This window comes from Pomacea canaliculata, linkage group LG11, assembly GCF_003073045.1.
Source record: "Pomacea canaliculata isolate SZHN2017 linkage group LG11, ASM307304v1, whole genome shotgun sequence".
Lineage (NCBI taxonomy): Eukaryota > Metazoa > Mollusca > Gastropoda > Architaenioglossa > Ampullariidae > Pomacea > Pomacea canaliculata.
The window spans coordinates 19,110,588-19,126,750 of NC_037600.1; the positions used below are offsets into that span (position 1 = coordinate 19,110,588).

Genomic DNA, 16,163 nt, shown 5'->3' on the forward strand with positions numbered 1-16,163 from the left:
ACAAATGTGGTCCAATAGTGCAATGGTTAGCGCCTGTCACCAATACAGCAAGAATAGGTTGTCCTGGGTTCAACTCTTGTCTCGGGCACGCTGTTCTTCCTCTGCATGTGGCATCTATTTACAGGGATGGCTGTCTTGTGATATATTTGCTGGCTCAGCGTAAAACACCAATTTCCTCCTCTCCCTCCCCCTTTGGCTCTTCTGAAGCCTATTGAGCTGCCTCCATGCAGGGAAATGCACAATATAAATCCTATTCTTATTATATAGCCTTATATACATATTTATGAAGGTCAAGCCTTAACATGAAGGTATCACTTTTTCATTTTAAATAAAGTTGAAACAATGTAAATATTGTAAAACAAATTAATCGAGAAAAATGGAAAAGAAAAGAATAAGGCAGGAAAGTCCTTTATTAACATAAATGACAGTGATAAAATTTATGGTTTATATTTTTTCCAGCCACATCCAAAAAGGTTCCATGGATGATAATGATAATCATACCTCACCACCTCCTAGCAATGAGAACTGTGGCGAGGAGGATGAAGAGGATCATCCACTTCCAAAAAGAGCCAAGGTGTGCCTTGCTTGCTTCTGGAAACTTTAATATATCTTCCTTACCTTTTAATAAATTTTTGTTCCTCTCAGTTTTCTGGCATGGTATGTTGGATGGCTTTGATACAAAACTGAAGAGAGAAAAAAAGTTAAAAATTACTGATTTCCCATCCTTCTCCCTCCTTAGCTTGAAAGTCCTGTATGTGATCTTGTGTTTCTTTGTAGGTGACAAAGGAAGGTGAGGGGTGCGAAAGCACGCACATGGACCAACGCCAGTGGACACCACAGCATCTGCAGGCAGCTAACATGGCACACCCTTCCTTGTTGGCCTTGACCCCTCCACAGGGAGAAGAGCTTAGTGGGGTGAAAGATGTTGATGTTAGAGGACCAGGTAAGTTTTGGGCAAAGGGACAAACTTTAGTTCTGTGGATGCAAATGGATTGAGTAGAATGTTTCTTTACAGTCTTCATCTTTCAGTCAGATGCAATAAAGTGTGCATTGGAAATACTAATAAATTTTACTATAACATTTTTACAAATTATGTCATTTTTCAAATCCAGACCCTTGAAACAACAGAAATGTCGAAAAATTGTTTCTGAATGGTTGCCTCAAAGAATTATCTACAAATATGACTATGTGTTTTTTCCCAGATGGCTTAACTCCTCTCATGCTGGCTTCTTTCCGTGGAGGAGGCCTGGAGCTTGGCTGTGAAGATGAGAGTGGGTCAGCATCTGGGTCTGGAGAAGGAGGTGACAGTGACAACACTTCCGTTGATGTCATAACCAGTCTCCTCATGCAGGGGGCTGCAATCAACGCACAAACAGATCGGACGGGTCAGTTGCTCTTGTCTCTATTAAATTTTTTTCTATTTGTTTCTTGCCATGGTTGATTTGTATTTTTGTGTCTCATTTGCTGATTTTCCACACCCAATACCCTCACCCACCACACACACACAAACTTTTACTTTCTCATTTAAGACAGTAAATATAGGGGGGATTAGGAGACACACATGAAAGACCGTGTGCAAGGGTTTGCTTTTCTATGTACATAGAAGTAGTGTCATTTCAGTCAAGGATTTTTATTTTCTGCTTTGGTTCTTAAAAAAAAATGATGTACAGCATCAGCCTTCCTTGCTTTTTTGTGTATATATTAGCCATTTGTTGACAGGTGAAACCTCGCTGCACCTGGCAGCCAGATATGCTCGGGCAGATGCAGCTAAAGTATTGCTGGATGCAGGTGCTGACCCAAATACCCAAGACAGCACTGGCCGTACACCGCTGCATACAGCAGTAGCAGCTGATGCACAGGGTGTTTTCCAGGTGCAGTATGTTTATAGTTAGCATTTATGCCAAGTTACATTCCTTTAGATCAGTATCATAAAGATCGTGTTACATTTTTGTTAAATATATATGACTATGATGGCCACAATTTGTTTTTGTTTTTTTAAATTCAGATCTTGCTTCGCAATCGTTCCACAAATCTAAATGCTCGCATGTTTTGTGGGACCACACCCCTTATCCTTGCTGCTCGTCTTGCTATTGAGGGGATGGTAGAAGATCTCATCAATGCAGAAGCAGATATAGAGGCTACAGATAACAAAGGTGAGTCATGCCATCATGCATCTAGTCATCTAGTCATCTTACGATGCAAGTATCCCATGCTGTTCTATCAGAAACAATATCATCAAACACATCCTTCCATAAAGCTACCATGAAGGCAACAATAATTCATGCACAAAATTCTATCAAATACAAAATACAGTGTTTTGCATGTTTTTTTCTTATATATCTTGTTGAAAGAGTGTAAGTAAATAGATATAAAATCTGCAATCTGAAGTTTAAACAAAATCAGATATGGTGCCCATCAGAATTATCTTCTAGTACACTTAAATGGAAGAAGAGAAGGGGTGAATGAAAAAATGGAAGAAGAGAAGGGGTGAATGAAATGTCGGGTAAAGAGAGGGGTGTGTGAGTGGTAGCGGAGAAGAGAGGTGAGGATGAGAGGTAGCGGAGTACAAGAAGTGGAGGTAATGATGAGAGGTTGTCGAGTATGGGATGGCAAGGTTGTCTCAAGGAACAGGGCAGGGAGAAGTGTATCCAAATCTTTGCCCTTTAGATGCTAAGATGATTATCCTTTTGGTCTCTCATACCAGATTGTTACACTTAAATAGAGCAGAAACTAGTGAGCTTAAAGTCTGTGGTGTAATTGCATTTTTCAGGTCGAACAGCACTTCATTGGGCGGCAGCTGTCAACAATGCTGATGCCGTTCTGACGCTGTTAAAACACAATGCCAATCGTGATGCCCAGGATAATAAGGTTAGTCCACCTTTCAGTGTTTTTGTGCATTTTCACATTATTTTTGTCCCTATAAAATCTTAAGATCTTCCAGCATAGGTAAGAAATAAGTGTATGCAAATTAAACTTGATTTAGTGCATTGTCTTTTCAATCACAGAACTACGTATTTGGGAAGGCAGATGTATGTTGGCATGCTTTTAATGCTTATCACAAATATATTGGTTATATATTTTTTTAATATATTTCAGGATGAAACTCCATTGTTTTTGGGCAGTAAGGAGGGTAGCTATAATGTGTGCCAGATATTGCTAGACCACTACGCAAACAGGAATATCACTGATCACATGGATCGTCTTCCAAGGGATGTTGCACTTGAACGGCGACATCATGACATCGTGCAACTTCTCGATCAATATAAAATGAATTCCCCTACTCCTCTATGCCTGGGCCCTACTCATGGTACTTCCCCTGCGCCTCTTGCCTTTGTGCAGCAAGGCAAGCAGCCAAAACAGACCAAGCGCCGCACCACCAAGCAGGCTTCCAAAGCCAGTGTGGTCTCCCCCACTCACACCAAGGCTCCGCCCGCTAATGTCAGCAGAAGCAAGCCTCGTAAAAAGCGAGCCACGCAAGTTCCCACAGGCACTGCAATGCAGTCGCACAGTGAACCTTCATCCGTGGGCACAATTTCACCAGGGTACTCTGTGGACTCGCATTCTCCACCCTGCTATGACATTACACCTCCTCCTCGTTATGAAAATGCTGCCTTGGTCTCTTTGCACCAACAGCAGCAGCAGCAACAACAGCAGCAACAAGGTGGGCGAAGTGGGCTGGAAGATGTGACGAGTGTGCCGCAGCCAGTGCTGGATGACTATAGAGTGATGAACGCTCATTACAGCAACCCTATGGATCATTTTCTTGACTGGCCTCTGCACCCACAGCAGCAACTTCCCCCACCTGTGCTTCCAAAGCCTAAAGCAGCCCCCAGCCCTCCAAACCATGCAGTCCCCTCTCCCATCAAAGCAGCCAAGACCCTGCCTACCTCCCCAACCCACATTCAGGCAATGCAAAGGGCAGCTCAGCAGCAACAGCATTCACAATTGCCTGACTACTTGTTTCATGCACCAAGCTCTGCTACCGGTGGCTGTGACTCCCATACCATTCCTGTCTTCTCCCCTGCGCTCACCACCAAGATAATGCAACAGCAACTTCTGCAGCAACAGCACCACCAGCAGCAGCAACAGTCAGTTTTGCCCCTTCAGACCTTCACACCTGACCAGTACCCAACTCCGCCATCACAGCACAGTCATCAAAGCGATTCTCCACCACAGCACATACCTACTGTTGTGCCTGACCACCACTACCTGACTCCTTCCCCAGACTCTCCAGGACAGTGGTCCAGCTGTTCACCGCACTCAGCTCAGTCAGACTGGTCTGAGGGCATATCCAGCCCAGTTCCACTCATTTCACAGGTTTCTGGTCAGACAAAGCGTGTGACAGACCCTGTGTACTTGTGATGTGTGCATCTCCATGCCTTATCATTGTTGCTGCTGCTGCCTTCTTGTTTTATGCAACTTATGCTTGTGAATGCTTGCATTTCTGAACATTATGTTTGTAAAGTGATGGAGAAAAATGCTGTGACATCTTTACAAAAATATAGTCTGTGTAAAGATTTTTAGAAACCTTATCATCTACTGCAGAATTGATTCATCATTGTTTATTGCGGTGACTCAAAAAGCACTGTTCTTTGCACAAGATTTCTGTGTGGTTTTCTTGTCAGCATGAAGAATACAGCTGAAAATTTATAAGAATTGTGCATTTTCTGTGGCTACCATTTTTTGTTGTTGTTGCTCTTCCTGACAGCTTTTGTGTAGTAGCTGGGAAGCTGTGGCATGCTTTGTGGAAGAAGGCAGCCTTTTATTTCCCATGTACAAACATTATTCCTATGGACTTTATTATTACACAGGGTCAAAAAGGTGGTCTAGCTAATCATCAAAGGCAGTTAAGCCAGGTTGAGGTAATGCTCTCATTTTGGGATGTGCAAGACCTGCTGTCTGCTCATGACCTAGCATGAAAATAATTGGAGTTACAGGACAGTTTAATACTGGCTGCTGATGATGGACAGCTGTTTTGTGTTAAGAGAACAAACACATTTAAGTGACCTGGAATGAAGTGGATTCTTGTGACCCAGAAATGTTACATGTTTCAATGTGCACGATGAGGTTGAGCTTTTGGGTGTTGCTGCATGCAAAGCCTGTACAAACAGGTGTGTTTCTTTGTCTTGAGAGTGAAAACTAACACAGATCAATATTGGCACTCTCTAGGTGCACTTCTTTCAGGGTTAGGTTAAATTTGTATTTAATGCCCTTTAACAGATTTTTTTTAATGAAAGAATTACAAGAAATCTGGCAGATTAGTAATATTTTGAATGCTTTAGACAAGAAGACAACAGTTAACTTTTTTTGTAAGTTTTTTTCTTTTCTGTGTTCTTGACTTCCACTTGCATTTTACTTATTTTACTTGCACAGACAGACAGGACTTATAATAAAGAAAATTTCTTCTATATATATAAAAGATGAAATCAAATTTTTTGCATTCAAACTTAACAAAATTCAAACCTTCCAAAGTATAATCACTTCCAAAAACTTCGGTTTCTGACATCCATGCAATGCTTTTCAGGACTATCTCAAAATCATAAGAGCACACATGAAAATTACCAACTGTGGGAACATTAGAAAGTCTGTCTTACTGAGCATGATATTTTATTTTTGTCAGTAAAATGCAAACTAAATTCATCTTATGTATTCTCTCTGTAACAAATGTCTGATCCTTTTGATATTTTTTTTAATTTTTGACACCAATGTTGGTCTCGATATCTTTTGATTTTCTTTATTCCCACATCAGATCTAGTCTTTGCTCAGTTTAAAAGGAATTTTATCTACAAGATTAGTTCATTTTCTTCTAGTCTTTGCAAGAAAATGTTCAACCAGATTTCTTTCAGTTATTTTTGCAAAGAAATGTTTTTCTGCTAGCGCCTTGAATACACGAAGAAAGTATTGGTGTAATATCCAGAAAACGGCAGTTTGCTTTAGTGCACTGTGTGAGAATGGAAAGGTGTCAGTTGCTGTCTACACTTGCTTGAAAACCTTATTGTAGGATGTATCAAGCTGTAACATTGGTGCCTTACTGTTCTGTGACTGATCCATACAGGTGGAGAGAAGAAAAGTAGTCACAAATGGACAATTTATTACCAGTATATTTTGATGATCAGTTTCATACAATTGTATTTTGCGCAGATCTCTTTGTAGATGTCTCAGTGAGTTATTGTCACATTATGTCTGTACATGTGTTGTGGCTGTGCTGCTGATACATGTATCACTTTGTGATTCTTTGCCACTGACTAGAATATTGGCCATTTTGTGGGGTTAGGAAATGTGAGGAGTTTAAAGGGATGCTCACTAAAGTTTTTTTTTTAATTAAAGCCCTGTCAAGACACGCTTTTGAGCTAACTGGAACAAACACTGGGTCAACACTTTTCAGTCATAGTATTTATCTTTTCAGTCATAGCATTTCTCTTTTTTCCTTAAATTCTTAACTGCTTTTTGGAGTCAATGAACAAAAGCTTATTTTAAGACAAGTGAACAATAAGCAAACAAAAGTATTTACAGGAATACTCATGAATATTCTGGACTTTTGAAGTTGAGTTTGCTAGGAAGGAGATAAGTGTGTGTATGAGAGGGAGTGGGGGTTATGTACACATACATTTATGCTCATTTGTACAGAAAAGCTTTTTGGAATAGGAGTGAGAGAAAGTGATGGTTACAAAAATGTTTTACTGATGTGGCACCATGAAAAAAGAGATGTCTTAAACATGACGGGCTTCAAATTGAAAAGTAAGCACAAAAAAAAAATGGTAGGTCATTGGAAATCTCTTTTTTTTTTTTTAATGCATATATTTTCATGAAAACTGAAAGGCAGCTTTGGGACTTTTAAGTAATCATTAAAAAATAAGAAATGATCAAAATACGTAATGGGATATAAAATGTAAGAATGTTCATGCAGTACTATTTGCCATGTTGGCATTGGAGGAGAGTTGGTTTCTGTAATATAAACTGCTGTCCCATTCAAACAATGATCTCTCTAATTGAACCATGTTTGCTCTGGCTGGGGAAAATTGAATTATGATTCCATGGACCAAGCCCACACTGCCAGAGGAAATAAATGGCGTGGGATAAATCCATTCCAGTACATTTCTAGTGTGCTTATATCTTTTCCGTTATCAGTGTCACATTTTGATTTTCAGCTCTCTTCCCCCCTCCCCTTCGCCACCTTTTTTTTTTATTATTATTATTATACGTAAACTTGCTGTTACATCTCATTATACAACAAATTCAGCATTTTGAATGCTTCTCCAGCATTGGCATGATTGCTGCTTATGGGTTTTTGTAATTGTATTTCATGCATGACTTCCTGTTTAAAAATTATTCTTGCATGTAGTGTATTGAAGTCTTGTGTTATCGTAATCATTTTGTGCATTTGATTGAGACGACCTCTGCCGGGGTCCTGTAGACTTGATAATCTAAGGTTTAGTAGTTTGTTTCACAAGTTTTATCTGTCTATATGATTAAGACTTGCTTGAGCAGGAAACATTTTAATTAACTGACATTTGTTCTTCATTTTTAAACAAGATTTATTTACCTCCATTTCATTCCCATAAATCTATAAATCATTAGCTAAAAGTAGCCTGCACTTTGAAACCTCGAATCATACAGAATACAGTCCCCTGCATGATCATAAGGACCTTTCATGGTAGACATGTTTCATGGCACCAAGAAATGACATTGCAAGATATTCTAAACAAAAATTTTTTTTAAATTCTTGCCATCCACCTACATCATTGTGATCTAAATGTGTGGGAGACTTTATTAAGCAGTCAAAAATGTTCTGAAAGAAAATTAAAAAGTAAAAAATTTTCCTGGATCCTTATAGTGCTTTTGCTGAAACTGCCTTTGTATCTTTGTGATTTCCCATCATTTGGTGATTTTTTTTGTTTGTTATTTTTTTTTTTAAGAAGAGGGAAATCTAATGTGAAATGCATTGCCAAGGCCAGTTTGTAAAAACCATATATAGCTGCTTTAATAATTTGAGCAAAGATGTAAATCAGTCAAAGGTATTCACTTTAGCACACATCTCATATGGTTAGTATGCATTTCATGTGGTTTAGTTGAAGCTGCTGCTGACAGCGTGGTGTTGGAACAGTTCCTATGCTGTATGTTGGTCTACAGAATGCTGCTGCATCTTTTGTACATATAGTCTGTTGACCACCCGCAATACATGTATTTGCATAACGTTCAGTAGATAGGGCATTTGCATATTTATTGTCTTTTCTCCTGTTTTTATTTTTTTGACTTTGTTAATATTTTTGACAGGATGTTACTGTAAATTTCACTATATAGTAATTTTTTTTTTTGTTTGCCTTGCATATTTTGTCTTGTGTAGTTCCAGAATGTCAAAGCAGGTTCAGCATTGGCAGCAAAACATAGGACATTTGGCTCCTTGTTCAAATAATTTTATTGCAAATGTATACTTAAAAGCAATGCGAGGCTATACTTGGTTTCTCACTGCCAGAGATATGTTTGGGGAAAATACACTGTCTTGTAGTGGATGTGCCACCATTGGATTCTCAGTTTATCATTGTTGCATTACTACCTAACAGGCCAGTGACTGTGGCATCAGGGTTTAACATTATGCTGGGTCAGTATTCTCTTGTTCCTGGCATTTGTTTGCATCCCCTTTGCTTGGGTGCATGTTTATGCTTATTTTTAACTCATGTAGATGTTTGGGTTTCATTGGATTTCAGAGTTCTTGATACTCAAAACAGAAAAATTTTTCTTGGAAGACAAGCAAGATATTATCAGTATAAGTGGTGGCACATTAAGTAATTAAGGTGAGATTTTTCCAAATATCAGTATCTGAATTTTTAAAACAATTACTAAATAATCTACTTTGAGCATGATAAAATACTCTTTTTTTTTTCAAAAGATAAAAAGCGTTTGGTGCATTTTTTGTATTTTGATTCTTGCTGCAGATCAGCCCACCTTCTCATGCTTTGTATTGAATAATTGTTCTCATTTGTTGTATATACTGCAGTTGTATTTGAACACATGACTGCACATTTTATGTACAGTATGGCCAGCTATTACCACCCCCTCCTCCTTTCAACCGGAACATGCCCACCGTTTGTGCGTATCCAGTTTCTTAAAGCATGCATTATATTTTTATCATGCTTTTGCAGTTGCACATCTAAGCCTTATATTGATGAATATGCTGCTGCATTTTGATACCATATTCATTTCATGCCTAGACTTTATATAACATTTTCATTTCATCATAGGTTTTATATACTATTTTTATACTTGACAAAGCAAAAGCAAAATGAAAAAAAAAAAACTTCCCCTATCCCTCAGCTATGCATCTTTGCACATGTACCAGTATTGCCTCATCATGTATACAGTTCTATCCACTTAATTGAAGACTCCCCAAAAAAGTCTGACTTGCAGCTCACAGGCCACATGCAGATGTAAAGCTTTTCGTTAATGGATTCGGTATCTGAAGTGAATGTTTAGCAAATCAGACACTTGCTCACGAGTACTTGGTGGTCTTGTCTTCTGCCAAGTAACTTGCAGCCAGAAATGTTGACTGTTAATTAAAAAAAGATTTCAGGAGATACAGGCTTAGTATGTTGAGTGCTGTGAGTGGCAAGGGTCCAAATGTCCAGTGACTTCCTGTTTTGTTAGGAATTTTATTTTTTGGTGTATTGTGGATATTGGGTGCTTCATAATCAAAATTTTTTGTCAGAAAAGTATTTTGAAGAGAGAGTAGGTCTTGTCTTGAAGGCAAGACAAGGCACAGCTTGCATGTGCTGATTTATACCAGTGGCTACCATTGTGTTGAAAGGCATATTGGACAAAGCACATGCTTTCTTCTCATCCATAGCTTCTGTATCACCTCATTGCATTGTAGCAATAAAGCATCGCACTTGACTGGTTAATATGTACAATGTAGACTTCATTGACTTGTTGACTGTTTTTCACTACAGAATCAATTAAAAGAGTGTACAGTAAATACAATGTGCATTATAGTATCACGGTACAGGTGAAGTGTGTAGTCAGATGTGTGTGAACGAAATGTCAAAACAAGACAAACATGCATATATCAGACAGTAATAAAGAGGTCAGAGGAGAGTGGTGCAAGATTTTAATTAAGTAATCTCAAGTCCACTTGTCTAATGCCCATACAAACCAGTTTAGACAGCAACAACACAAAACTGGAAACTTCTATATTTTATTTGTATTACAGTATTGACTGTAGTGGGCAACAATGACACAATCATCCCTTTAAGAAATGATGCTTTTGTTGCTGTGTTCCAAGACCCCATTTTAAATTAATTTTTTTCCCAGGAAGTTGAGAGGGATAAACTCAGCACTGTCTTGTTGTACCTTACAATATGAGATAACATCAACTCCTCACTAGTGTTATCTAAACATAGCACATTCGCATCCCACTGTTGTGTTCACCAGGCTTGAAAGCAAATAGTACAATTGTGTGCCACTTGCTTTCAACATATGTAAGCAAATTGCAGTGTTAAGTACTCTTTAAAATTTACAATAAATATTAGAAGTGCCTATTATGGTGAAAAAAAATAATCATATTGTGTTATTTTTAACTATAACAAAACGGTGCAAGCTGTTTGGTGAGCAATCTACATGATTTTATTCAGGAAATATTTTTAATTGCACATAGCAATTGCAAAGTGGTAAAGAGTTTGTTCCATTTTGATAATCTAGTACTATTAATACTAAACGTGCTGCTGCAAACATATCAATGACTATAGGCCATTGATGCAGAGAGTGAAAAGTCTCACAAAATATCAATAAAATGCACAGGAGTTTAAACAAAAATTTGTTTTTATTAAACAAGGATCACAGGAAATGTGTATAATAGAGAAATCCTCCTTTTCCATGGTGAATAAAAGATATATCAAATTACCTGTACACCAACTAACCTAATTTGTAGCTTGGGGAGGGAAAAATGAACTGCTACTTTGAAATGTAGTTCAGCATGCAAGAGGAATCGGCATAATGTAGTCCCATGGCCTCTCATTTGGATGGAGAGGGGACAGAAAAACGTAAATAAAAAACTTTATCTAGGGGCAAGGTTTTTTTTGTGAGGACTATTACAAAACTTTCCCTCAGAGGGATGTAGGTACCTATTCAACAGCTGGGTCAATTGAGCGGGGAGTATGTTGTTCCACACAGGTATCAAACTGGTTAACATGTAACTGACCCTTGACACCAGTGTTGTAACCAACAACTTGGCCATCCTCTTCCATTTAGGATGAGATTCCTATATGTCTTCAGCAGCGGTCTTTTAAAGAGGATTGAAAAAGCTAGACCATTAGCCACAAATCAATTGCTATGCACTACGCATTCAGAAAATGTGATCTGCACATTTCAGGCATGCTGTGCTCAATACAAACCCACCTCACAAAACAATGCACATTACCAAAAATTGATGAGGGTTATATACAATTCTGACATCCCAGCTACACAACTTTGGTTTTTGTCTGATGACCATATGCTATCCCTATCACCAAAACAGCCACATGTGTTAACAGGATTTTTAGTTACTACGCTGCAAAACAGTGGAACTTACTCCCCTTCCATGTCTACCATCTACTCATCATCAAATCCTTTAAATATGCACTAATAACATGTCTGTTCCATGAGCATTATTCCTAACAACAATCCACTTCCTGCTAATCCACCTGATAAGCCATTTACTTGTTCTCGTCTACTGACTAGTCGCTAATCTTCCTCTGCTGATTCATCAAACTCTCAATCCTCTTTGTCCCCTGTCTTCTATGTTTGTCTTTTAGTTGTTTATCCCTCTGTCCTTCCTATGCTGTCCATATCTCACTCTTGTTACAAGCACTGAGAGCATGCTCCTTCATGAGTGTGATCAGGAGCTATATATAAATCACACGTTTGTTATTATTTACTGTATCGTCATTTGTGTGATTGTCAAAGAGGTCTTTTCATTACAAATAATAGATGCACACCTAGCTTCCTCACTATGACAAATGGAGTAGCAGTTACTACATGCTATCATGCAAATACTTTGTTAAAGGACCCAAAGATTAGGCTGAAAAACCAAAGTGCTGTTGTGCCTCTACTGCACATGGCCAGATGTGAACACCGTGCTAGACAACATTGGGAAAACTTGATACATCGCAAAGAACTTACCATGGGATAGTTCACAAACTAGGCTTTATACAACCAGAAATATGAAAACCCAAGAGCCCTATTGATAAAAACTAAGTGAAGACAGGAACGCAGCAAACTAACAAGGTGACAAAATAGATCTCTACTTGAATTAATGTCCTTCCGTGAAAAGAAGTAGAATGATAAACTTCCTTCTCAAATCATGTATCATGCAGGGAAAAAAACCACTTACTATAAATTTATCTACGCTATATAACGCCAGTCTAAGGCGATTTTACCTTAATTAGAATCACATTCAAGGGTGCAGAAATATGCTAATACCCAAGTTGTGGATTGTTTTCTTTTCTAGCTAATGTGTCAAACAAATATTTACAAGCATATTAAATGTTGAGTACTGCTAAGCAATGTATTAATGATAATTATCTCCCAATAGAGTTCAGCTAATGGTTGAAGATGAGGTTGGATGTAGGGTCACAGCACATCTTTGTCTTTGTCTTTGATTATCACTATGGAAGTTCCATACTCAGAGAAAAAATATTCTTCTGTTGATGATGCTTTTCGTTTAATTTTGTTTTTTGAATGATCATTTCCTTCCATGTTTGATCCACATCTCTAACAGCTTTACTGGCACAAACCCCAAATGGGTATTAGTCTTCAAATTATTAAAAATGGCTGAAATAAGGCAAAATTTCTTCCTTCCATTCCATGGCTGAAGACTCAATGAAAAGCAGAACTGAACTTCCTGCTAACTTCTGGTTGTTATAATACCTATGTTGTTAGCTATTCGGCTAAGCAATGCATCTACTTTGTCCAGTGAGTGCTCATTTGTCCAGACACTGGAGAGAAAGAGTTCAACATTTCGATCATTTTCTGGCATGTCATCCATGTACACAAGAAGTATCAGCAAAACATTTTTATAGGGAGCATTATCGCCATCACAGTAACCATGCAAAAGCAAGGCTGCATCAGTTTTCAAGATTTCCAAATGATGCAGCACTGCAGCGGTTGGAGCCTGCTCAAAACGATTTCTAAGCCAATTGTCTAGCTCTTTCTTCTGTTCTCCAGACTCAAGTCCAGCCAGTTTCTGAGAGATATTTAAGGAGAGTGGCATGTCTTTTGATGGACCAGTGGATGTTTGCATCACAGTTATAAAGTCTGTTGCCACTGCTTCAGCAAGATCTGAAGCCAAAAAAATATTTCCCCTTTCTGCAGCCAGAAGCAGAACAGCAGGATAAGATGACTCTTCTGGCTGCATTACATGATACACTGAAGACTTTACTACTTTCCACAAGCGAGAGTTTTGTGCCTGAAACTGTTCTGCCTTTTCTTCTATTTTGTTACAGAAAGTACTGAATTTGTCATTCTCCCCATTGCTCTGGATACTTTTATTTTGTCTATTATAAAGAAAAGTCACCGCCAGTCTCACTGCTACTGCAAATATTATTACTGCTACTACTACAAATACCAGTCTGTTGCTGCTTAACCCAGACTGGAAGCCAGTTGTTTGGTGTTTATGTTGTTTACTTGCTTCAGGAGACACAGCATATGCATCTTTTTGTTTCCTTTTATCTCTCACTGGATTCAAGGACTCATCTTTTAACTTGGGGTACAACTTGTTCCCTTGCCTGGAAGATGATTCAGCTACATCTTTTAACTTGGGGTACAACTTGTTCCCTTGCCTGGAAGATGATTCAGCTTTTGGAGAGTCTGGGTGGTGAAAGCTAAATGAGTCACTGGCAGTCGTTGAAAGGAATGATGAATCTGAATATGAAACATTGCTGCCATGGCTTCTGTTCATATCTTTAGACTTTCTTGAAGAGGGTGATGCAAAACTTGCATCTTCTTCTTCTGTAAATTGATCTTCTTCTTCAGTGCCATCTGAGCTGTCTACAGATATCTGCCTATTGTGAATGCCTATTCTTGGATACATCCGACTGCTCTCTACATGTTTTTTATCTGTATCATCTGATCTGTCACCGGGGTTCTTTTGACTTCGAAGGGAGTATCTATGTGTCATCCTGAAACAGTAAAAATAAGTTAAATTCATCCATCATAATCTGTAGACTGGACGCAATCGAAAACATCTTTCGAGCCAAATCAACTGAAGAAAAATATATGAGTGCACAAATACTTCGCTCTTATTGTCGTTGAAACATCTTGATTTCGATATCATCGACGTTTTACGACATAATCACCGAAGAAATTTCAAATCACTCTTATTACAGAAGCGGCTGAACATAGTTCATTTGTAACGAGGTAAAAAATCTCGAAGCATCCAATATTGGAATACTAATAAATTAGCACACAAAGAATGGGTTTTGACGACGGACCTTCATTTAATCATTCAACAATAATCATAACAATGCAGCCGGAAATAGATAACATGTGCCAAATGTCAGCATCCAAGACTGATCAAGGACCGCCCTAGCACTACTCTCTACTAGTTACAAGGGCCCGGGTATTTATTATCAAATGCTATGATAATCAAATCTAACAGTACGCTAAAATCTTTTAAAATCTAGTTCTTATTTCGATTCAGTATTTTGTTCTTACTTTGAGTTCGCGAGTGGTAGCGTTAAACCGGGGAAACGTTTTTCGGCTACGCTTGCATCCTGGGAATGCCTGTAGCTCGCGCGGTTTTAACTTTTGATTTTGAGCATAATTATAGTATGATAGATTTGTGGTTTGAATATAAGCTTTTCTTGCTGAAACATATAGGCAAAAACTTCTTTTACATACTACAAAAATGTGTAAGCAATCGGTTCTGCATAATTTTCAATTGAAAATGCCGCTTCGTGAAATGACATTATTGGGCTATCATAACTTCATTCTGCCCGTGTGTGTGTGTGCAGTATATATAGTGCTCTTGGTATGATCACGGACAAATCAGTGGTATGATACACATTCTCTTTTGTCAAGATATTATCTATTGAATCATAAAGATGTTACTTTTTTTTTGTTACTTCCTATTATTAGTTCTGTAAAATATAGTGTTTAATTTTGGCAAGCAGATCACGGACGTCTATTTCTTTATTTACACGCCGCACTCCTGGAAAGCCGTGAGGTGGAAAACAAATACCACGAACTTGTATTACAGTGGAACCTCGGTTAACGAACTTAATCCGTTCTGGAAAACTGTTCGTTATCCGAAATGTTCGTTATCCGAAACAATTTTTTCCATAAGAAATAAAGGAAATAGATTTAATTGGTTCCCAGCCCCTGTTGACTCGCTAATATTTGAAAGTTACAGGCTATATAGGTATTTGTTTTAATGAGAACAGTTAGAATGCAATATAAATGGAGTTAAATAAACATAAAAACATTAACGAAAGCATTGAAACATCAGAAAACTTGCCGTTTTGACGGCGTGGGTGGAAGCAGGTGTGGGGAGGATGGGGTGGAATTACTGATTCCCCCTCCATGAACACGTGACATTATAAAATCGGGGGTAACCTTTTTCTGTAGCTTTAAGGTTAAAGGAAAAAACTTGTCCAGTGTCTGTTCCTTCTGCCTTTTTTGTAAAACTCTTCGGTAATACGACATCACATATCCGACAGACGCATGCCACCTTCATACTTTGAAATCATTTCCTTTTTCAATTCATTTGTTGGCCGCTTCCTTGTCATTATCTCACTACTATTAATTGGTCTTAATCTTCTTTGGAATCATGATTGAGGATTATCTTATTAAAATAAAGCACAACAATCACTAAATAAGAAGGATGCGCATAGATAAGGAACGACTGATCGTAACTGTGTCTCGAGCGCGAATGATGACATGCTGGTCGGTCACGTGTTGTTCACGTGGCTGTTCGTTATCCGAAATTTTGTTCGCTATCCGAGACAAACTTTTAAAGAAATTTTTGTTCGTTAACCGAAATATTCGCTATCCGAGGCGTTCGCTAACCGAGGTTCCACTGTATATCCATGCTAATACTGATTATTTTATTCTTATGTGGTTTTAGAAACAACTGCTGTAATCTTGTCCCCATATGACGCAGTGGCTCCGTACATATTCAAGATGATGAAGTGTTG

General features: G+C 38.3%; 2 protein-coding genes across 4 annotated transcripts in view; one reads left to right on the top strand and one right to left on the bottom strand.

Moving 5' to 3' along the window:
- Positions 1–9,972, top strand: part of LOC112575378 (neurogenic locus notch homolog protein 1-like) — a 50,786-nt gene extending 40,814 nt beyond the window's left edge. For all 3 annotated transcript variants that reach the window (XM_025257201.1, XM_025257202.1, XM_025257203.1), the window contains 7 exons: positions 460–574; positions 778–943; positions 1,203–1,385; positions 1,720–1,871; positions 2,006–2,153; positions 2,771–2,868; positions 3,097–9,972. In XM_025257201.1, coding sequence (XP_025112986.1) covers positions 460–574; positions 778–943; positions 1,203–1,385; positions 1,720–1,871; positions 2,006–2,153; positions 2,771–2,868; positions 3,097–4,362 — 2,128 coding nt within the window. In that variant the 3' untranslated portion in view covers positions 4,363–9,972. The remainder of the gene's footprint in view (positions 1–459; positions 575–777; positions 944–1,202; positions 1,386–1,719; positions 1,872–2,005; positions 2,154–2,770; positions 2,869–3,096) is intronic.
- A 201-nt stretch (positions 9,973–10,173) lies between these two features.
- On the bottom strand, positions 10,174–14,934 carry LOC112575380 (torsin-1A-interacting protein 1-like). Its single transcript, XM_025257206.1, has 2 exons — positions 14,683–14,934; positions 10,174–14,147 (listed from the first exon to the last, which is right to left on the bottom strand). Exon 2 carries the CDS (start codon positions 14,144–14,146, stop codon positions 12,875–12,877), a length of 1,272 nt encoding a protein of 423 aa, XP_025112991.1. The 5' UTR covers position 14,147; positions 14,683–14,934; the 3' UTR covers positions 10,174–12,874.
- Between the last annotated feature and the right edge of the window lie 1,229 nt (positions 14,935–16,163).